The sequence below is a fragment of the Platalea leucorodia genome, assembly GCF_965183815.1.
Source record: "Platalea leucorodia genome assembly, chromosome: 26".
Classification (NCBI taxonomy): Eukaryota; Metazoa; Chordata; class Aves; order Pelecaniformes; family Threskiornithidae; genus Platalea; species Platalea leucorodia.
In genome coordinates, this window is record NC_138848.1 from 1,403,831 (window position 1) to 1,425,399 (window position 21,569).

Genomic DNA, 21,569 nt, shown 5'->3' on the forward strand with positions numbered 1-21,569 from the left:
TCAGGTGCCCCATACAGTCTCTGGATGCTCTATATGGCCCAGAGATGCTCTGTACAGCCCCTGGGATACCCTATATGGCCCCCAGATGTGCTATATGGCCCAGAGATGCCCCGCACAGTCCCTGAGATGCTCTATACAGCCCCTGGATGCTCTATATGGCCCAGAAATGCCCTATATAAGCCCTGAGACACCCTATAAGGCCCCAGGATGCTCTATACGGCCCAGAGATGCTCTGTACAGCCTCTGGGATGCCCTATAGGGCCCCAGGATGCCCCATACAGCCCCTGGGATACCCTATATGGCCCATAGGTTGCCTCAGACAGCTCTAGGTTGCCCTTTACAGCCCCAGGTTGCACCTATATGGCTCCTGGGCTGCCCCATACAGCATGGGAGTGCCCTATACGGCCCCGAGGATCCCCTATATGGCCCCTGGGGTGCCCTATAGAGCCCTGGACTGGGATGTTCTATACGTCCCCCCCAGGTTACTGCTACCCCAGGCCCCTATGCAGTGCCTGCCCTAGGCCCCGCCATCCCACCCACCCTATAGAACCCCATTCCCACTCAGCCCCTATGGAGCTCCCCCCACCCCACCCCACCCCCCTATAGAAAGCCTTCCCTCCATACATCCTCCCGCCTCCTATAGAGCCCCATTTCCCACAACATCCCGGGCCCTACAAACCTTCCCACCCCCCACACACTGCCCAGGGCCCCTATAGAGCCCTCCCCCCCCCACAGGAACCTATAGCCCCGAACCTACAGCCCCCTATAGCGCCCCATCTTCACACGCTGCGTGCCCATATACACCCTATAGCGCCCACGCACCGCCCAGGCCCTTATGGAGCCCTCGCCCACCCCTATAGGTGCCTATAGCCCCCTGCCCCCCCCAGTCCCAATTCCCCCCGCCCCCCAGGGCCCTATAGACCCTTCTCCCCCCTCCCAGGCTCCCCTATAGGAGCCTATACCCCCCCCAGCCCCACACGGCCTCCGCCCCCTATAGAGCCCCGCCGCCCTGGGCCCCGCCCACCCCCTACACACGGCCCCGGGCCCCATGGAGCCCCCCGGGCCCTACAGACCCCCCCTTACCCCGCAGGCCCCTATAGATCCCCCCCCAGGCCCCTATAGATCGCCCCCCCCCCCATCCCCCTCACCGCCGCCCGCGCGCTCGCCGGCCTCCGGGCGCCCCTGCGCACGCGCGGCCCCGCCCCCGCCGCGACGTCAGCGCGCAGGGGCGGAGCCTCCCGCCGGGAGCCGTCAGTCCGCGCTGAGGGCGCGTGGTCTCCCCTGACCACGCCCCCCCGCCAGGCTCCACCTCCCCGCGCCGGGAGGGGGCGCTGCGCGCATGCGCGGGGTGGGCTCGGTGCGGGGGGGCCAGTCACCCCCCACGCACCCCAGTTACCCCCCAGTCCCTCCCCAATTCCCCCCAGTTACCCCCCAACCTGTCCCCACCCACCCCAGTTACCCCCCAATTGACCCCAGTTACCCCCAATTCGCCCCAGTTACCCCAATTGCCCCCCAATTTGTCCCAGTTACCCCCCAATTGCCCCCCAACCTGCCCCCACCCACCCCAGTTACACCCCAATTCATCCCAGTTACCCCCCAATTGCCCCCCAACCTGCCCCCACCCACCCCAGTTACACCCCAATTCACCCCAGTTACCCCCAATTCATCCCAGTTACCCACCAATTGCCCCCCAGTCCCTACCCAATTCCCTCCTGGACCCCCAATTGCCCCCTGAGCCCCCAATTCGTCCCAGTTACCCCCCAACTTGTCCCAGTTACCCCCCAATTGCTCCCCAATTCATCCCAGTTACCCCCCAACTGCCCCCCAACCTGCCCCTACCCACCCAGTTACCCCCCAATTCACCCCAGTTACCCCCCAATTTGTCCCAGTTACCCCCCAATTGCCTCCTGAGCCCCCAATTGCCCCCCAATTCATCCCAGTTACCCCCCAATTGCCCCCCAACCTGCCCCCACCCACCCCAGTTACCCCCCAATTCACCCCAGTTACCCCCAATTTGTCCCAGTTACCCCCCCAATTCGTCCCAGTTACCCCCCAATTGCCCCCTGAGCCCCCAATTTGTCCCAGTTACCCCCCAATTGCTCCCCAATTCATCCCAGTTACCCCCCAATTGCCCCCCAACCTGCCCCCATGCACCCCAGTTACCCCCTGATTCACCCCAGTTACCCCCAATTTGTCCCAGTTACCCCCCCCCCCCCCCCCCCCCCCCCCCCCCCCCCCCCCCCCCCCCCCCCCCCCCCCCCCCCCCCCCCCCCCCCCCCCCCCCCCCCCCCCCCCCCCCCCCCCCCCCCCCCCCCCCCCCCCCCCCCCCCCCCCATTGCCCCCTGAGCCCCCAATTTGTCCCAGTTACCCCCCAATTGCTCCCCAATTCCCCCCAGTTACCCCCCCAACCTGTCCCCACCCACCCCAGTTACCCCCCAATCCACCCCAGTTACCCCCAATTCGTCCCAGTTACCCCAATTGCCCCCCAGCCCCTCCCCACCCCCCCCAGCCCCCCAAAAACCAGCCGAAAGCCGCGGTTGAACCAAACCCCCCCCCCAAAAAAAGCGCGCATCGCTTTATTGACCAAAAAAACCCCCCCCCCAAAACCCCCCGCCAGAGCTTTGGGGACCCCCCACCCCCCCCGGGGACAGGCACTTGTCACCCCCCCTCCCCCAAAAAACCACCTGGGAGGAGGGGGGTGGGGGAAACTGAGGCACGGTTTTGGGGGGGGGGGGGACGAGGACCCTCAAGGGGTCCCGCTCCCGTTTGACGCGGACGTCGCCGGCCAAGATGGCGGCGATCTCCCCCTGCATGAACGCCCAGGGGAGGCCGGATCCGACCAGGGGACATCGGCCGCCGCTGGGGCAGTGGACGTCGCCGCCGGCGCTTCCCCGCGCCCGGATGGCGCGACGGGCGCAGGGGAAGCAAAACCGGTGAGCCGGTACCGAGGGACACTGTACGAAATGGGTGTCCTCCAACCGCCGGCGGCACAAACCGCAGGAGAGCGCCGAATCCTCCGCCGTAACGGGTGAAATTTCCCTCGATGGGTGATGGCGGTAGGATCGCGGTTCATCCGGCTCCGGCGAAGCTTTGCGGCGGCGGCGAGGAGGCGGCGGAGGTTGCGGTAAGGCGTCGGGTGCCGGCGGGTGCCGGAAAAAACGGACGGCTTCGGTGAAGAGTTCGCCAAGCAGCCGCCAGTCGCCGCTTCCCTGCCGCTTCTCGTATTCCAGGTATTTGTAGCCGGAAGAAATGGTTTTGCCGGGCGCCCGCAGGCAATCCTGGAACATCCGCTTTGCCAGGCCCAGCACGCCGGCGTAGACGCTGCCGGAACCGCAGGGATATTCGGCAAAAAGCTTCAATTCGAACTCAAAACCGGGCCGGGGCGCGGCGTCGAAGGCGAAGATTCGTCCCACCAAAGCGTGATCCTTTCGGAAGCGAACGTTGAAGGGAGCGCAACCGGCGAGGGCGGCGAGGCGTTCCCGTACCGCCGGCGGTTTTCCCGGCCAGTCCTCGGCGCGACCGCGCATGGCTTCGCTCAGTTCCGCCAAACACTCGGCGCCGTCCGGGCGGCACGGCACCGGTAACGGCAGCAGCGGCGGAGCGCGGCGTTCGGCCCGTCGTCTCCTCGGGGCGGTTCATTCCGGCGGGCGGACGCGATACCGGCGGGACGTCGCGGTGCCGGGTTTCGGCGTGGCTGTGCCGAAGACGCCGGGCGGCTTCCAGCAACGGTTCGATACGGTCGGCGCCTTCGAAGTTGACGCAGCCGCGGCAGACGGCTTCGCTGAAATCCCACACCACGGCCCAGGGCATTTTGGGCAGGTCGCACAGGTAGCACCACTGCCGGCGCCACGACATGGCGGGGGGCTGCCGGGACCCCCCCCCCCGCCTTCCTCGCCGCAGCCCCCTCTCGGGTGCTGCTCCTCCGCCGGAGCCTTGGGTGGGGTCCTCTGTGCGGAGACCCCTCGGAGGGTCCCCTCGGAGGGTCCCCCCCCCCTAAAGACCCCTCAAAATGTCCCCTCAGTGTCCCCCCAAGGCAAAGCCCCCTCAGAGGGTCTCCCCCTTAAGCAGAGACCCCTCAAAATGTCCCCTCAGAGGGTGTCCCCCCCCCAAAGCCCCCTCAGAGGGGTCCCCCCCTTAAGCAGAGACCCCCTCAAAATGTCCCCTCAGAGGGTCCCCCCCCCCAAAGCCCCCTCAGAGGGTCCCCCCAAGGCAAAGACCCCCTCAAAATGTCCCCTCAAAGGGTCCCCTCCTAGCAGAGACCCCTCAAAGGGTCCCCTACAAGTAAAGACCCCCTCAGAGGGTCCCCCTCGGAGGGTCCCCCCCCAGCAAAAACCTCTTGCAGGGTCCCCCCTTAAGGAAAGACCCCTCAAAATGTCCCCTCAGAGGGTCCCCCCCCCAGAAAAGACCCCCTTGGAGGGTCCCCCCTTAAGCAAAGACCCCTCAAAAGGTCCCCTCACAGGGTCCCCCCAAGGCAAAGACCCCTCAGAGGGTCCCCCTTCAACAGAGACCCCTCAAAAGGCCCCCCTCAGAGGGTCCCCCCTCAGCAAAGACCCCTTGGAGGGTCCCCCCTTAGCAAAGCCCCCTCAGAGGGTCCCCTCACAGGGTGTGTCCCCCCCCCCAAAGCCCCCTCAGAGGGTCCCCCCTCAGCAGACCCCCCCCAAAATGCCCCCTCACCGGGTCCCCTCAGCCGGCCCCCCCTCACAGCCCCCTCAGAGCGTCCCCGCAGAGCCACCCCCCCCCAGAATGTCCCCTGGCGGGGGTCCCCTCGGCACAGACCCCCCCGTCGCCGCTCACCTACCGCCCGCCATCGCCTGACAGGGCCGGCGGGAGCGCGGCGGGGCGGGCGGCCATGGCGCCTGCCGCGGGAGGGCGGGGCCGCGCCTGCGCGGGAAGGGAAAGCCACGCCCCCTCCGCCCCGTGGCCACGCCCCCCCACGGGGCGGGACCACCCCGTCTGGCCACGCCCCCACGCCCCGCCTCGCCCGTCCCCAGGGTGCCACCAAGGATGGGCACAGGGCCACCGGTGGTCCTCACGGGGCCACCGAGGGTCCTCACGGGGCCACCAGGGTCCCCACGGTGCCACCAAGGTGCTCACGGTGCCATCGATGGTCCCCACAGTCCCCAGGGGGCCACCAAAGATGGGCACAGGGCCACCGGTGGTCCTCACGGGGCCACCGAGGGTCCCTGGCGTGCCACCAAGGATGTTCACAGTGCCATCGATGGTCCCCACGGTCCCCCAGGGTGCCACCAAAGCTGGGCACAGGGCCACCAGTGGCCCTCACGGGGCCACCGAGGGTCCCCAGGGTGTCATTGATGGTCCCCACGGTGCCACCAAGGGTGCTCGGGCTGTCATCATCAAGGACCACGGTCCCCAGGGTGCCACCGACCGCAAAGCTGCCGGCAGGCGCCTGCTGCACCTTGTGGACAGACCCACGGACCCACGGACACACCCACGGACCCACGGCCAGACTCACGGACCCACCGGACCCACGGACACACCCACAGTCCCGTCCCCCCGTCCCTGCTCCCCACGGGCATGAATGGAGCGGGGCGTTGCAGTCCTCAATGGAAGGGGGCGTGGCCACGCCGTGATCAATGGAAGGGGGCGGGGCCTCCCCGGCGCCAGGGTGGAACTCGAGCCTCCTGACCAGCAGGGGGCGCCACAGGCGCAGGTCGCTCCTCCCCTTCTCAGGGGAAATGACGGCTTCAGCAACCAATGGCCGCGCGGAGGCGGGAGGCGGGCTCCGCCTGACAGCCAATAGCAGCGGGAGGCTGGAGGGCAGCAGGGGGTGAGCGAAGCGGCTAACGGCCGCCTGCGGGGAGGCGGGGCGTGAGGTGACAGGCGGCGGCGAGAGCCAATGAGGCGGCGGGGCGAGGCGCGGCCGGCCAACGGGAGGCGGGCGGGGGCTGCGAGGGGGCGGGGCTGCGGCTGAGGAGACGGAGGAGCGCGGCGGGCGGTGAGTGCCCGGGCCCGGGGCCGGGGTCTCTCGGGCTGCCCCGGGGCCCTGGCCCTCCCCCGGCCCGGCCACCCTCCGGGGGGGCTCTCCGGCCCCCAGCAGCCCCCCCCAGGCCGAGCTTCCCCCGGTATTTGCCGCCTGAACAGCCCCCGCGGGCCCGGGCCCCCCCGGTACCCCCAGAACAGCCCTGGCCCCCCCTCGAAACAGCCCCCCCAAGCCCTGGGATCCCCAAAGCAGCCCCCCCAAACCCTGCCCCCCCCCAGCAGCCCCCCCAAGCCCTGGGACCCCCAAAGCAGCCCCCCCAAACCCTGCCCTCCCCCAGCAGCCCCCCCAAAGCCCTGGGACCCCCCAAAGCAGCCCCCGCAAAGCCCTGCCACCCTCAGGCAGCCCCCCCCAAAGCCCTGGGGCCCCCCCCTCATCCCTCTGTGCTCCCCCCACCCCATCAACCTTCCCCTCCCCCAACCCCCCCCAGTCTCGAAATGCCCTGGGGTCCCCTCCAATTGCCCCCCCCCAGGGTGCTGTCCCCTCCCGCTCCCCCCCCATCAGTGTCCCCCCCAAAATCCGCTCCCCCAATGCACCCACCACCCCAAAACCCACCCTAACCCCACCCCCCACCCCAAACCCCTTGCGTTCCCTTTCCCAGGGGTGCCCCCCCGATCTGGGGGTGCCCCCCTGGCTCCCAAGGCTCCCCCCCCACACCCCAGCGCCATGGAGGAGCCGCGGTACCTGCAGGCCGACTACGCCTTCCGGCACGGGGAGCACGCCGTCCGGTTGACCCTCGCCCGCTCGCGGCTGGAGGTGGAGGTGGAGGCTCACCTCACCGCCGAGCAGTGGAGGGGGGAGTTCGACGCCGCCTGTGAGTCCCTGGGGGGGGGGTTGGGTTGAGGGGACACCCCCCCCCCAAACGCTGACCCACCCAACCCCCCCCTCCCTTTCCTCGCAGTCATCGAGGACCTGACCCACAAAACGGGGAATTTCAAGCAGTTTGGCATTTTCTGCAGCATGCTGGAGTCGGCGCTGACGCGGGTGAGGCCGGTGCCGCTCCCCGCCGCGGCGTTTTGGGGTGCGGGGGTTCCCCACCGAGCCCCCCCCCCTCCCACCTCCGACTTTTCCCCTCCCCAGAGCAGCGAATCCGTCAGCCTGGAGCTCCTCACCTACGCCGACCTGGAGACCCTGCGCAGCCGGAAAGTGGGAGCCATCGCCCGGCCCCCTCCTTCTGCCGCTTCCCCCCTGGGCGCCAAGCGCTACCTCATCCTCGTCTACTCCGTCGAGTTCGATAGGTGACAAGGGGACAGCGGGCAGAGGGGGGGGACGCGGTGGCGCGGGGACACCGCCGTCACCGCAGCGGCGTATCCGTACCCTCCCTCCGCCAGGATCCACTACCCGCTGCCGCTGCCCTACGCGGGGCGGCCGGATCCTGCCGCGCTCCGCAGGCTGGTGCGGGAGCTGAGGGAGGAACTGGCGCAGCTGCGGGTTCGGCACGGGGAAGATCACCGAGACACCGAAATCCGGCGCCTGCGGGACGAGTGAGCGACGCCGGCGTCACCGGGAAGAATTTGGGTGGCAGGAAAAGGAGGGACCCCCCCAAAAACCCTCCCCTGCCCCCCTCGCCAGGCTGCAGCGGGCGCTGGAGGAGAAGCGAGCGGCGGAGGCGGCGCTGCGGGCGCTGCGGCGCGAGCCGGCCGGCGGGATGGCGGCCGAGGCGACGGCGCTCCGGCGAGCGGCGCGACGCTTGGAGGACGAACTGGCGCGGGAGAAAGCCCGGCATCAACGCGAGCACCGGCAGATGGCCGCCGAGGTGGGTTGCCGGTTTCGGGGGGCCGCCGGTGGCGGTTTCAGGGGGCCGCCGGCGGTTTCGGGGGGCCGCCGGCGGCACGGTGACCCTTTCCCCCGCTCCTTGCAGCTGGCGGAGGCGAGGAAGATGGTGAAGAGCCTGACAGCCGAGCTGGCCACCTGCAAAAGGGGGTGAGGCCAGGCTGGGGGGTGACGGGGGGCCCCCACGGGTGTCCCCCGCCGTCCCCTCGTGACGTCGCCGGTCCCCTCGGCAGCCGCCGGACGCCCAGCGCCGCGGTCCCCCGTCCCCAGGAGCGTCGCTCTCCCTCTGGCACCCGGCCGCCCCCCGCCGCGCTCGACGTCCCGGGAGAGCCGCGGCGGCAGCCACGGCCGCGTCCCGCCGCGGTCCCCGTCGCCCGCAGGTGGGGGACGCTCGGGGACGCGGGGGGGTGACGCCGCGGGTGGCCCCCTCCCCACCCTGCCACCCTCCTCCCCTCCCCGCCAGGCCCTCGCCCGCCGCGTTTCGACCCCACCGCCTTCGTCAGGGCCCGGCAACGCCGGCAGAAGGAAGCCGAGCTCAAAAAGTAAGCGGTGACACCGGGGTTGTCACCATCGTTGTCACCGTCGTTGTCACCGTCACCGTCCCCTCCCTCCCCCGGCGCTTGGGGGGAGCCCCCCAGCCCCCTCCCCACCCCTCACCGCCGTCTCCCTTGGGTGCAGCCAGCGGCGCGGGGCGACTTTCGGCAGCGCCAGCCCGGCCCGGAGCCGCGGGCGCAGCTCCTCGGGTGAGCGGGGGTTACCCGAGGTGGGTGGGGGGCACCCACTGGGTGCTGGGGGTTCCCCCCACCCCCCTAATTTTTCCCCCCGCAGCCGAAAGTTTCCGGAGCCGGCGCTCGGCGGTGAGCTCCAGCAGCGACGCCGATGACCGCTCCGAGCCCCTGCCCCCCAGGTAACCGCCGGGGTGGGGGGCAGGACCCCTGGGTGCCCCCCCGGGGGCACCCCGACCCCCCCAGCACCCCTTAACCCCCACCCACCCACCCTACACAGGGGCAGGAGGGCAACCCGCACCCGCAGACCCCTGAGCGCCTCGTCCTGCAACGGCACCGACGCGGTGAGTGGCCCCCCAAAAGCCTGAGACCCCCCCCAAAAAGCCTGGGACCCCCCCCGGGGTTTGGGGGTCACCCCCAAAGCGGGGTGACCGCGGTGGGGGACACCCCCACCCAGTGCCACCCTCGTCTCTGTCCCCAGGCCCCTCGCCCGGTCACCGGCCACAAGCCACCCGTGGGCAAGCGCCCCGGTAAAGGTGAGCCCCCCTCCCCCCCCCCGCGTATTTTTGGGGTGCCCCCACCCCAATTTGGGTCTTTTTGAACCCATTTTCCCCCGCCCCCCCCCCAGAGAATCGCCCCGAGGAGCCCTCGGCCGAGCTGGCCGAGATCGACGCCCGGCTGCAGGCGCTGCAGGCGTACATGGACAGCCTGGCCGCCCGCGCGTGACCCCCGCGTCACCGCGTCGCGTCACCGCGTCCCCGGGGGTGACGGCGCTGGCGCGGGGCGCGCGTCCCCCCCCAAATAAACCCTTGCGTGGCCCCACGGCCTGTCCTGCGTCTTGGGGGGCTGCGGCCCCTTTGTCCCCGTCCCCTCGTCCCCGTCCCCCCTCGTCACCGTCCCCTTGTCACCGTCGAGGCCTTTATTCACCTCCGTGCCGCACAAAATGGCGGCATCGGGGGACAGCGGTTCGGCGGCGGCCGCTCATGACGTTACCGGAGCGCGGAGGTGCTGGGGGGGCTGGCCGGGCGGCCTCTGCGCCGAGGTCACCGTTTGGTGTCATCGTGGCTGCGCCGGTGACGATGCCACCGTGGTTATGCCGGTGACGATGCCACCACGGCTACCCTGGTGACGATGGCACCGTGGCTGTGCCGGTGATGATGTCACCATGGCTACGCCAACGACGATGCCAGTGACGACGGCACCACGCTTACGTCGGTGACGACGCCATCGTGGCTGTGCCAGTGTCAATGTCACCGTGGCTCCACCAGGGATGATGCCACTGTGGCTACGCCGATGATGATGCCGGTGATGATGCCATCGTGGCTACGGTGACGACGCTGCCACCACGGCTATGTTGGTGACGATGCCGTTGTGGCTATGCCGGTGTCAACGTCACCGTGGCTCCACCAGTGATGATGCCGGTCATGATGCCACCATGGCTACGTCGGTGACGATGGCACCGTGGCTGTGCCAGTGATGATGCCATCATGGCTGCGCTGGTGACAATGCCGCTGCGACTATGCCGGTGACGATACCAGTGACAATGCCACCACGGCTATGCCGGTGACGACGGCACCGTGGCTCTGCCGGTGACAATGCCATCATGCCTATGCCAATGATGATGCCACCACGGCTACGCTGATGATGATGCTGGCGACGATGCCACCATGGCTACGTCGGTGACGATGGCACCGTGGCTGTGCCGGTGTCAATGTCACTGTGGCTCCACCAGGGATGATGCCACCGTGGCTACGCCGATGATGATGCCGGTGATGATGCCATCGTGGCTACGGTGACGATGATGCCAGTGATGATACCGTGGCTGTGCCGGTGACGATGCCACCACGGCTACGTCGGCAATGATGCCATGATAGCTGTGCCGGTGTCGATGTCACCGTGGCTCCACCAGTGATGATGCCACCGTGGCTACGCCGATGATGCCAGTCACGATGCCACTGTGGCTGTGCCGGTGACGATGCCATCGTGGCTGTGCCAATGTCAATGTCACCGTGGCTCCACCAGTGATGATGCCACCGTGGCTACGCCGATGATGATGCCGGTGACGATGGCACCGTGGCTGTGCCGGTGACAATGCCATCGTGCCGATGCCACCACGGCGCGGAGATCTTGGGGGGCAGCACAAGGCGCCGCAACCGCGACCGGGCGCCACCGACGGCTGCCGAGGTCGCCGGCGTCACGGCGTCAGCGCGCCGGCGGCGCCGGCAGCTGCCCGCGGATGTCGGGCAGGAGGCGGCAGGCGGTGACGATGTCGACGGCGGCGGCCACGGCGCGCAAGTCGCGGCGAGCCAAGCGCAGGCAATCGGCGGCGGCGGCGGCGGCCGCCTGCGCCCGCCCCAGGGCCCCCCCCAGGCCCCCCAGCCCCCGCGCGGCGCCGCCGTAGCTCTGCCGCAGCGCCCGCCCCACCGCCCCCCGCAGCCGCCCCGAGCTCGCCCGCAGCCGCTGCTGCAGCAGCGAGGGGGGGCCCCGGCCGCTCCCCCAAACCGCCGCCGGCTCCTCCGGCGACACCGGCGGGGTCTTCGGCCTCTCCCCCTCCTCCTCCTCCTCCTCCTCCTCCTCCTCCTCGGTCTCGGAGGCTTCGCCCGGCACCTTCAGGCCGGGCCCGGGGGTCCCGGCCCCCCCCGCCGCCGCCCCCCGCCCCGGCGCCTCCGGCTCCGAGTCGCTCTCGGAGGCTTCGCCCGGCACCACCCGCGGGGGGCGGGGGGCCGCCATGGCTGGGGGGGGGGGCGGGGGGGTCAGGGGGGACCCCACTCACCCCCCCCAACCCCACGGGGGGACCCCCAGCCCCACAGGGACCCCCCCACGCCCGCGGGGACCCCCGGGGACCCCCCAAGCCCCATGGAGACGCCAGCCCCCCCCCCCCGCAGCCCCCTACAGCCCCACGGGGACCCCCCCGGGGACCCCCCACTCCCCCGGGGACCCCCAGACCCCCCCCCCCCCCGCCCGCGGGGACCCCCAGGGACCCCCCCAGCCCCCTACAGCCCCACGGTGCCCCCCAGGGACCCCCAGATCCCCATGTCCGCCACCCCCAGGGCCCCCCCTCAGCCCCACGGGGACCCCCAGAGACCCCCCCCCACGCCCACGGACCCGCCCCCCAGGGACCCCCAGGGACCCCCCCACGCCCACGGGGACCCCCAGGGCCCCCCCCCCCCCAGCCCCATGGAGACCCCAGACCCCCCCCCAGGGCTCCCCTCCAGCCACCCCCACGCCCACGGACCCCTCCCCAGCCCCACGGGGACCCCCAGAGACACCCCCCCCACGCCCACGAGGACCCCCCCAGCCCCACGGGGACCCCCAGGGCCCCCCAGCCCCATGGAGACCCCAGACCCCCCCCCAGGGCTCCCCTCCAGCCCCCCCCACGCCCACGGACCGCCCCCCCCCAGCCCCACGGAGACCCCAGACCCCCACGTCCACCCCCCCCAGGCCCCCCCCCAGCCCCACGGACCCCCCCCCAGCCCCACGGAGACCCCAGACCCCCCCCCCCCGGCCCCCCAGGCCCCCCCCCCACGCCCACGGACCCCCCCGGGCCCCCGGCGCTCTCCCACCTCCTGCCCAGCCCCGCCGCAGGTCACGTGACGGGCGGCCCCGCGTCACGTGTCACGGCCGCCACCCGGAAGTGCCCCTCCGTCGGCACGGCGGGCCGGAGGGATGAGCTCTGCCCCCTGGCGGCGGGGAGGACTGCAGGGGGACTGGGGGGCACTGGGAGCGGACTGGGGGGGAACTGGGGGGACTGGGGGGGAACTGGAGGGACTGGGAGAGACTGGGGCACTGGGGGAACTGGGGGGACTGGGGGGGACTTGGGGGAACTGGGGGGACTGGGAGTGAACTGGGGGTACTGGGAGTGAACTGGGGGGACTGGGGTGAACTGGGGGGGCTGGAAGAGACTGGGGGAAACTGGGGGGGCTGGGAGGACTGGGGAGAACTGGGGGACTGGGGGTGAACTGGGGGGACTGGAGGGAACTGGGGGGACTGGGAGGGACTGGGGGGGCGGGGGGTGAACTGGGGGGCACTGGGGAGACTGGAGGTGAACTGGGGGAGAGTGGGGGGAATTGAGGGGAGTTGTGGGTGAACTGGGACTGGACTGGGGGGACTGGGGGCACTGGGGGGACTGAGGGGAACTAGGGAGACTGGGGGTGAACTGGGGGGACTGGGAGGACTGGGAGGAACTGGGGCTGGACTGGGGGGAACTGGGGGGATTGAGAGTGAACTGGGGGGCACTGGGGGTGAACTGGGGGGACTGGGGGCACTGGGGAGACTGGAGGTGAACTGGAAGAGACTGGTGGGAATTGAGGGGAGTTGTGGGTGAACTGGGACTGGACTGGGGGGACTGGGGGGACTGGGAGGACTGAGAGTGAACTGGGGAGCACTGGGGGTGAACTGGGGGGCACTGGGGGGACTGGGGGTGAACTGGGGGGACTGGAAGAGACTGGGGGGAACTGGGGGTACTTGGAGAGACTTGGCCTTGTCCCCAGCCCTGTCCCTGTCCCTGTCCCCAGAGCCACCATGTCCCTGTCCCCAGCCCTGTCCCTGTCCCTGTCCCTGTCCCCAGAGCCACCATGTCCCTGTCCCCAGCCCTGTCCCTGTCCCCACCCCTGTGCCCAGGGCCACCATGTCCCTGTCCCCAGCCCTGTCCCTGTCCCTGTCCCTGTCCCCAGGGCCACCATGTCCCTGTCCCCAGCCCTGTCCCTGTCCCTGTCCCTGTGCCCAGGGCCACCATGTCCCTGTCCCCAGCCCTGTCCCTGTCCCCAGCCCTGTGCCCAGGGCCACCATGTCCCTGTCCCCAGCCCCATCCTTGTCCCTTTCCCCATCATTGTCCCCATCCCTCTTCTTGTCCCCACCCCTGTCCCCATCCCCAGCCCTGTCCCCAGGGCCACCATGTCCCTGTCCCCAGCCCTGTCCCTGTCCCCAACCCTGTCCCCAGAGCCACCATGTCCCTGTCCCCAGCCCTGTCCCTGTCCCCAACCCTGTCCCCAGAGCCACCATGTCCCTGTCCCCAGCCCTGTCCCTGTCCCCAGCCCTGTCCCTGTCCCCAACCCTGTCCCCAGGGCCACCATGTCCCTGTCCCCAGCCCTGTCCCTGTCCCCAGCCCTGTCCCCAGAGCCACCATGTCCCTGTCCCCAGGGCCACCATGTCCCTGTCCCCAGCCCTGTCCCTGTCCCCAGCCCTGTCCCCAGGGCCACCATGTCCCTGTCCCCAGCCCTGTCCCTGTCCCCAACCCTGTCCCCAGAGCCACCATGTCCCTGTCCCCAGCCCTGTCCCTGTCCCCAACCCTGTCCCCAGAGCCACCATGTCCCTGTCCCCAGCCCTGTCCTTGTCCCTCTTCCTGTCATTGTCCCCACCCCTGTCCCTGTCCCTGTCCCTGTGCCCAGGGCCACCATGGCCTTGTCCCCACCGCTGTCCTTGTCCCTGTCCCTGTCCCTGTCCCCAGCCCTGTCCCTGTCCCCAGCCCTGTCCCCAGGGCCACCATGTCCCTGTCCCCAGCCCTGTCCCTGTCCCCAGCCCTGTCCCCAGAGCCACCATGTCCCCGTCCCCAGCCCTGTCCCTGTCCCTGTCCCTGTCCCCAGGGCCACCATGTCCCTGTCCCCAGCCCTGTCCCTGTCCCTGTCCCTGTGCCCAGGGCCACCATGTCCCCGTCCCCAGCCCTGTCCCTGTCCCTGTCCCTGTCCCCAGGGCCACCATGTCCCTGTCCCCAGCCCTGTCCCTGTCCCTGTCCCTGTGCCCAGGGCCACCATGTCCCTGTCCCCAGCCCTGTCCCTGTCCCCGCCCCTGTGCCCAGGGCCACCATGTCCCTGTCCCCAGCCCTGTCCCTGTCCCTGTCCCTGTGCCCAGGGCCACCATGTCCCTGTCCCCAGCCCTGTCCCTGTCCCCAGCCCTGTGCCCAGGGCCACCATGTCCCTGTCCCCAGCCCCATCCTTGTCCCTTTCCCCATCATTGTCCCCATCCCTCTTCTTGTCCCCACCCCTGTCCCCATCCCCAGCCCTGTCCCCAGGGCCACCATGTCCCTGTCCCCAGCCCTGTCCCTGTCCCCAACCCTGTCCCCAGAGCCACCATGTCCCTGTCCCCAGCCCTGTCCCTGTCCCCAACCCTGTCCCCAGAGCCACCATGTCCCTGTCCCCAGCCCTGTCCTTGTCCCTCTTCCTGTCATTGTCCCCACCCCTGTCCCTGTCCCTGTCCCTGTGCCCAGGGCCACCATGGCCTTGTCCCCACCGCTGTCCTTGTCCCTGTCCCTGTCCCTGTCCCCAGCCCTGTCCCTGTCCCCAGCCCTGTCCCCAGGGCCACCATGTCCCTGTCCCCAGCCCTGTCCCTGTCCCCAGCCCTGTCCCCAGAGCCACCATGTCCCTGTCCCCAGCCCTGTCCCTGTCCCCAGCCCTGTCCCCAGAGCCACCATGTCCCTGTCCCCAGCCCTGTCCCTGTCCCCAGCCCTGTCCCCAGGGCCACCATGTCCCTGTCCCCAGCCCTGTCCCTGTCCCCAGCCCTGTCCCCAGAGCCACCATGTCCCTGTCCCCAGCCCTGTCCCTGTCCCCAGCCCTGTCCCCAGAGCCACCATGTCCCTGTCCCCAGCCCTGTCCCTGTCCCTCTTCCTGTCATTGTCCCCATCCCTGTCCCTGTCCCCATCTCCCCCTCATCCCCGTCCCTGGTGGCCGGTGCCGGTGGCCGGTGGCGGGTGGCGGTGGCGGGTGGTGATGGCGGGTGGCGGTGGCCAGTGGCCGGTGACGGGTGCCGGTGGCGGGTGGCAGTGGCGGGTGGCGGTGATGGGTGCCGGTGGCGGGTGCCGGTGGCGGGTGGCGGTGGCGGGTGTCCCCGGGGGGTGGCTCAGCACTCGACGCAGGCGGGGGTGACGTCCCCGGCCCCCTCCAGCTGGTCGATGGCGGCGGGTGGCAGGCGGTGGGCGAGGTCGCAGACGTGGCGCCCCCTCACCCCCAGGGCGAAGGCCCGGCTTAGCGCCCGGATCTGCAGCTGGGTGGCACCGGCGTCACCGCGGGGGACAGGGACCCCCGGGGACCCGCCCCGGGGACACCCAGCCTGGGGACACCCCGGGGGGACCCGCCCCGGGGACACCCAGCCCGGACCAGGGCTGTGACCCAGGAGCTGGACTGGGACTAGGACTAGGACTGGACTGGGACCAGTTCAGGACTGGGACTGGGCCCAGGCCCAGGACTGGGCCCAGTATCAGGATTAGGATTGGGCCCAGGATCAGGATTGGGACCAAGACTGGGACTGGGCCCAGGACCAGGATCAGGACCAGGATTGGGACCAGGATGAGGATTGGGACCAAGACTGGGACTGGGCCCAGGACTGGGACCAGGATGAGGATTGGGACTAAGACTGGGACCAGAACTGGAACCAGGATGAGGATTGGGACCAGGACCAGGATCAAGACCAGGACTGGGACCGGAATCAGGATTGGGACCAAGACTGGGACCAGGATGAGGATTGGGACGAAGACTGAGACTGGGACCAGGACCAGGATCAAGATCCGGACTGGGACCGGAATCAGGATTGGGACCAGAACTGGGCCAAGGATCAGCATTGGGACCAAGACTGGGACTGGGACCAGGACTGGGACCAGGACCAGGACCGGGACCAGGACCAGGACCATGTCCAGGACCAGAACCAGGACTAGGACTGGGACCAGGACCAGGACCAGGACTAGGACCAGGACTGGGAGCACAACCAGGACCAAGACTAGGATTAGGACTATGTCCGGGACCAGGACCAGGACTAGGACTGTGACCAAGACCAGGACCAAGACAGGACCGGGACCAGGACCAGGACCAGGACCAGGACCAGGACCAGGACTAGGACTGGGACCAGGACCAGGACCAGGACTGGGAGCACAACCAGGACCAGGACCAAGACAGGACCGGGACCAGGACCAGGACCATGTCCAGGACCAGAACCAGGACTAGGACTGGGACCAGGACCAGGACCAGGACTAGGACCAGGACTGGGAGCACAACCAGGACCAAGACTAGGATTAGGACCATGTCCGGGACCAGGACCAGGACCAGGACTGGGACCAAGACCAGGACCAAGACAGGACTGGGACCATGTCCATGTCCATATCCAGGACCAGGACCAAGACTAGGACTGGGACCAGGACCAGGACCAGGACTGGGAGCACAACCAGGACCAGGACCAGGACCGGGACCGGGACCAAGACCAGGACCAAGACAGGACTGGGACCATGTCCATGTCCATATCCAGGACCAGGACCAGGACTAGGACTGGGACCAGGACCAAGACAGGACTGGGACCAGGACTTGGACCAGGACCAGGACCGGGACCGGGACCAGGACCAAGACAGGCCCGGGACCATGTCCACGGGGGGCTGCGCACCGGCGCGGCCTCGCGCGGGCGGGGGTGACGTGCACAGGTTGGCGTGGAACCTGCGGCCGGGGCGCCCGTCCAGCACCCGGCACCCCCAGCACCCGGCCTGGGACCCCCAGCACCCAGCCCGGGACCCCCCCAGCACCCAGCCTGGACCCCGCCAGCACCCAGCACCAGCCCAGGACCCCCCAGCACCCAGCCTGGGACCCCCAGCACCCAGCACCCAGCCTGGACCCCCCCAGCACCCAGCCTGGGACCCCCAGCACCCAGCACCCAGCCTGGACCCCCCCAGCACCCGGCCTGGGACCCCCAGCACCCAGCCCTGGATCCCCCAGCACCCAGCCTGGGACCCCCAGCACCCAGCCCCCAGCCCTGGATCCCCCAGCACCCAGCCCGGGACCCCCAGCACCCAGCCCCCAGCCCTGGATCCCCCAGCACCCAGCCCGGGACCCCCAGCACCCAGCACCCAGCCTGGACCCCCCTGCACCCAGCCCGGGACCCCCAGCACCCAGCACCCAGCCTGCACCCCCCCAGCACCCAGCCTGGGACCCCCAGCACCCAGCACCCAGCCTGGACCCCCCCAGCACCCAGCCTGGGACCCCCAGCACCCAGCCCTGGATCCCCCAGCACCCAGCCTGGGACCCCCAGCACCCAGCCCCCAGCCCTGGGACCCCCAGCACCCAGCCCTGGATCCCCCAGCACCCAGCCTGGGACCCCCAGCACCCAGCCCCCAGCCCTGGATCCCCCAGCACCCAGCCCGGGACCCCCAGCACCCAGCCCCCAGCCCTGGATCCCCCAGCACCCAGCCTGGGACCCCCAGCACCCAGCACCCAGCCTGGACCCCCCTGCACCCAGCCCGGGACCCCCAGCACCCAGCACCCAGCCTGCACCCCCCCAGCACCCAGCCTGGGACCCCCAGCACCCAGCACCCAGCCTGGACCCCCCCAGCACCCAGCCTGGACCCCGCCAGCACCCAGCACCAGCCCAGGACCCCCCAGCACCCGGCCTGGGACCCCCAGCACCCAGCACCCAGCCTGGACCCCCCCAGCCCTGGGATCCCCAGCACCCAGCCCTGGATCCCCCAGCACCCAGCCTGGGACCCCCAGCACCCAGCCCCCAGCCCTGGATCCCCCAGCACCCAGCCCGGGACCCCCAGCACCCAGCCCCCAGCCCTGGATCCCCCAGCACCCAGCCCGGGACCCCCAGCACCCAGCACCCAGCCCTGGATCCCCCAGCACCCGGCCTGGGACCCCCAGCACCCAGCACCCAGCCTGGACCCCCCTGCACCCAGCCCGGGACCCCCAGCACCCAGCACCCAGCCTGGACCCCCCTGCACCCAGCCCGGGACCCCCAGCACCCAGCACCCAGCCTGCACCCCCCCAGCACCCAGCCTGGACCCCGCCAGCACCCAGCACCAGCCCAGGACCCCCCAGCACCCGGCCTGGGACCCCCAGCACCCAGCACCCAGCCTGGACCCCACCCATGTCACCCACTGTCACCCGCCGTTGCCCTGCGCACATGGGCCTGCAAACCCATGCGCCCACCCACGGGTGCTCACAGACACCCGTGCACCCACCCATGGGAACCCCCCCCCCCCCGCCATGGGTGCCCACAGCCACCCAGGTACCCATGCAGGCACCCATGGGTGCTCACAGCCATGCATGCGCCCAGGGGAACAGCAGGGACAGAGAGGACAGAGGGGACAGGGGGGACAGGGGGACATTGGGGACATCAGGGACAGGGGGGACAGTGGGGACAGGGGGACAGGGGGACATTGGGGACAGCAGGGACAGAGGGGACAGCAGGGACAGAGAGGACAGAGGGGACAGGGGGGGACAGGGGGACATTGGGGACATCAGGGACAGGGGGGACAGTGGGGACAGCAGGGACAGAGGGGACAGGGGGGACAGGGGGACATTGGGGACATCAGGGACAGGGGGGACAGTGGGGACAGGGGGACAGAGGGGACAGCAGGGACAGGGGGACAGGGGGGACAGGGGGACATTGGGGACAGCAGGGACAGAGGGGACAGGGGGACACTGGGGACAGCAGGGACAGCGGGGTGACGCACCCAGGAGCACGGCAGTGCCCGCCATGGGGGTCCCAGCACCCACTGAGGGTCCCAGCACCCATTGAGGGGTCCCAGCACCCACTGAGGGGCCTGAGCACCCTCTGTGGGGCCTGAGCACCCATAGGGTACCCCCATAGGGTACCCCGGCCCCATAGGGTTTCGCAGCCCCATAGGAGTGTCCAGCCCCATAGGGTGCTCCCCGACCCCATAGGATCCCCCCAGCCCCATAGGATCCCCTTGGCCCCATAGGATCCCCCCGGCCCCATAGGATCCCCCCCAGCCCCATAGGGCGCTCCCTGACCCCATAGGATCCCCCCCGGCCCCACAGGGTCCCCCTGGCCCCATAGGATCCCCCCGGCCCCATAGGGTCCCCCCTGGCCCCATAGGATCCCCCCCAGCCCCATAGGATCTCCGCCGGCCCCATACGATCTCTCCTGACCCCATAGGATCTACCCTGGCCCCACAGGGTCCCCCTTGGCCCCATAGGGTCCCCCCCAGCCCCATAGGATCCCCCATGGCCCCATAGGATTGCCCCGGCCCCATAGGGTGCTCCCCGACCCCATAGGATCCCCCCCGGCCCCACAGGGTCCCCCTTGGTCCCATAGGATCCCCCCAGCCCCATAGGATCCCCCGGCCCCATAGGATCCCCCCAGCCCCATAGGATCCCCCCGGCCCCATAGGATCCCCCCCAGCCCCATAGGATCCCCCGGCCCCATAGGGTCCCCCCCAGCCCCATAGGATCCCCCGGCCCCATAGGATCCCCCCAGCCCCATAGGATCCCCCCGGCCCCATAGGATCTCTCCTGACCCCATAGGATCCCCCCGGCCCCATAGGATCTCTCCTGACCCCATAGGATCCCCCCGGCCCCGTAGGGTCCCCCCAGCCCTATAAGCTCCCCCCGGCCCCGCCCCGCCCCTATAGCCCCCATAGGGCCCCGCTCACCGGCTTGACGATGGGCAGCTGGGTGGCCATGGCGGCTGTGGGTGCCTGGGTGGGGGGTCCCTGGGTGCTGGGGGTCCCTGGGGGGTCCCTGGGGGGACACACTGGGTGCTGGGGGTCCCTGGGTGCTGGGGGTCCCTGGGGGGTCCCTGGGTGCTGGGGGTCCCTGGGTCCTGGGGGTCCCTGGGGGGGGACACTGGGTGCTGGGGGTCCCTGGGTGCTGGGGGTCCCTGCGTGGGGTCCCTGGGGGGTCCCTGGGGGGGTCGCTGGGTGCTGGGGGTCCCTGGGGGGTCCCTGGGTGCTGGGGGTCCCTGGGGGGGTCGCTGGGTGCTGGGGATCCCTGGGGGGTCCCTGGGTGCTGGGGGTCCCTGGGGGGGTCGCTGGGTGCTGGGGATCCCTGGGGGGTCCCTGGGTGCTGGGGGTCCCTGGGGGGTCGCTGGGTGCTGGGGGTCGCTGGGTGCTGGGGGACCCTGGGGGTCCCTGGGGGGTCGCTGGGTGCTGGGGGTCCCTGGGGGTCCCTGGGGGGGGTCCCTGGGGGGGGGTGTCGCTGGGTGCTGGGGTCCCTGGGTGCTGGAGGTCCCTGTGTGGGGTCCCTGGGGGGTCCCTGGGGGTCGATGGGTGCTGGGGTCCCTGGGGCGTCCCTGGGGGTCCCTGGGGGGTCCCTGGGTGCTGGGGGTCCCTGGGGGTCCCTGGGGGGTCCCTGGGGGGTCCCTGGGCCCGGGATCCGGTGGCGGCGGGCGCGGGCTCTCCCCGGTGGCCTCTGTCCTGCCCCGCTCTCGTTTCTCCGCGGTGGCACCTGCGCAGAGGGGTGTCCCCGTGTCCCCGTGTCCCCATCTCCCCGCGGGGACCCCCCCCAGCTCCGCGGCCCCACCAGCCCCCGGGGCCCTCGTCCCCGTGGGGACCTGCCGGGACCCCCCGTCCCCTGTCCCCGGTGTCCCCCCGTCCCCTTGTCCCTGCCTCCCCCATGTCCCCATGTCCCCATGTCCCCATGTCCCCTTCATCCCCTGTGTCCCCTGTGCCCCCTGTGTCCCCATGTCCCCACGTCCCCATGTCCCTGCATCCCTGTCCCCATGTCCCATGTCCCCTCCATCCCCTGTGTCCCCGTGTCCCCTCTGTCCCCATGTCCCCTGTGTCCCCATGTCCCCACATCCTTGTCCCCTCAGCCCCATGTCCCTACATCCCTGTCCCCATGTCCCATGTCCCCTCCATCCCCTGTGTCCCCGTGTCCCCTCTGTCCCCATGTCCCCTGTGTCCCCATGTCCCCACATCCTTGTCCCCTCAGCCCCATGTCCCTGCATCCCTGTCCCCATGTCCCCATGTCCCCTCCATCCCCTGTGTCCCCATGTCCCCTGTGTCCCCATGTCCCCACATCCTTGTCCCCTCAGCCCCATGTCCCTGTCCCCCATGTCCCCACGTCCCCACGTCCCCATGTCCCCTTCATCCCCTGTGTCCCCTGTGCCCCCTGTGTCCCCATGTCCCCACGTCCCCATGTCCCCATGTCCCTACATCCCTGTCCCCATGTCCCCTCCATCCCCTGTGTCCCCCTTGTGCCCTCCTTGTCCCCATGTCCCTGCATCCCTGTCCCCAAGTCCCTGCGTCCCCGGCCGGTGTCACCGGTGCTGGTGGCCAGTGTCACCGGTGTTGGTGGCCAACAGGTGCCGCCTGTGCCCGGGCCAGCAGGTTCCTCTGGCAGGAGCCACCGGCCACAGGAAGC

At 70.6% G+C, this 21,569-nt stretch overlaps 3 protein-coding genes across 3 annotated transcripts; 1 reads left to right on the plus strand and 2 right to left on the minus strand.

Annotated features, from left to right (window-relative positions):
• Positions 1 to 1,697: 1,697 nt before the first annotated feature.
• IRF2BP1 (interferon regulatory factor 2 binding protein 1) lies at positions 1,698 to 4,808 on the minus strand (the record flags this gene model as incomplete). Its single annotated transcript, XM_082333507.1, is given in 4 exon segments — positions 1,698 to 1,712; positions 2,637 to 3,614; positions 3,616 to 3,947; positions 4,799 to 4,808. Coding segments are annotated over 4 exon segments (1,335 nt in total).
• A 1,113-nt stretch (positions 4,809 to 5,921) lies between these two features.
• On the plus strand, positions 5,922 to 9,310 carry CCDC61 (coiled-coil domain containing 61). Its single transcript, XM_082333642.1, is given in 15 exon segments — positions 5,922 to 5,956; positions 6,661 to 6,812; positions 6,900 to 6,982; positions 7,079 to 7,236; positions 7,330 to 7,482; positions 7,571 to 7,754; positions 7,860 to 7,921; positions 8,005 to 8,068; positions 8,070 to 8,151; positions 8,235 to 8,313; positions 8,450 to 8,514; positions 8,600 to 8,678; positions 8,777 to 8,840; positions 8,978 to 9,032; positions 9,125 to 9,310. Coding segments are annotated over 14 exon segments (1,374 nt in total). The 5' UTR covers positions 5,922 to 5,956; positions 6,661 to 6,664; the 3' UTR covers positions 9,223 to 9,310.
• A 101-nt stretch (positions 9,311 to 9,411) lies between these two features.
• Positions 9,412 to 12,186, minus strand: BLOC1S3 (biogenesis of lysosomal organelles complex 1 subunit 3). The gene is made up of 2 exons (XM_082333440.1): positions 12,060 to 12,186; positions 9,412 to 11,228 (listed from the first exon to the last, which is right to left on the minus strand). The coding sequence occupies exon 2, from the start codon at positions 11,224 to 11,226 to the stop codon at positions 10,699 to 10,701; it is 528 nt and encodes a 175-aa protein (XP_082189566.1). The 5' UTR covers positions 11,227 to 11,228; positions 12,060 to 12,186; the 3' UTR covers positions 9,412 to 10,698.
• Between the last annotated feature and the right edge of the window lie 9,383 nt (positions 12,187 to 21,569).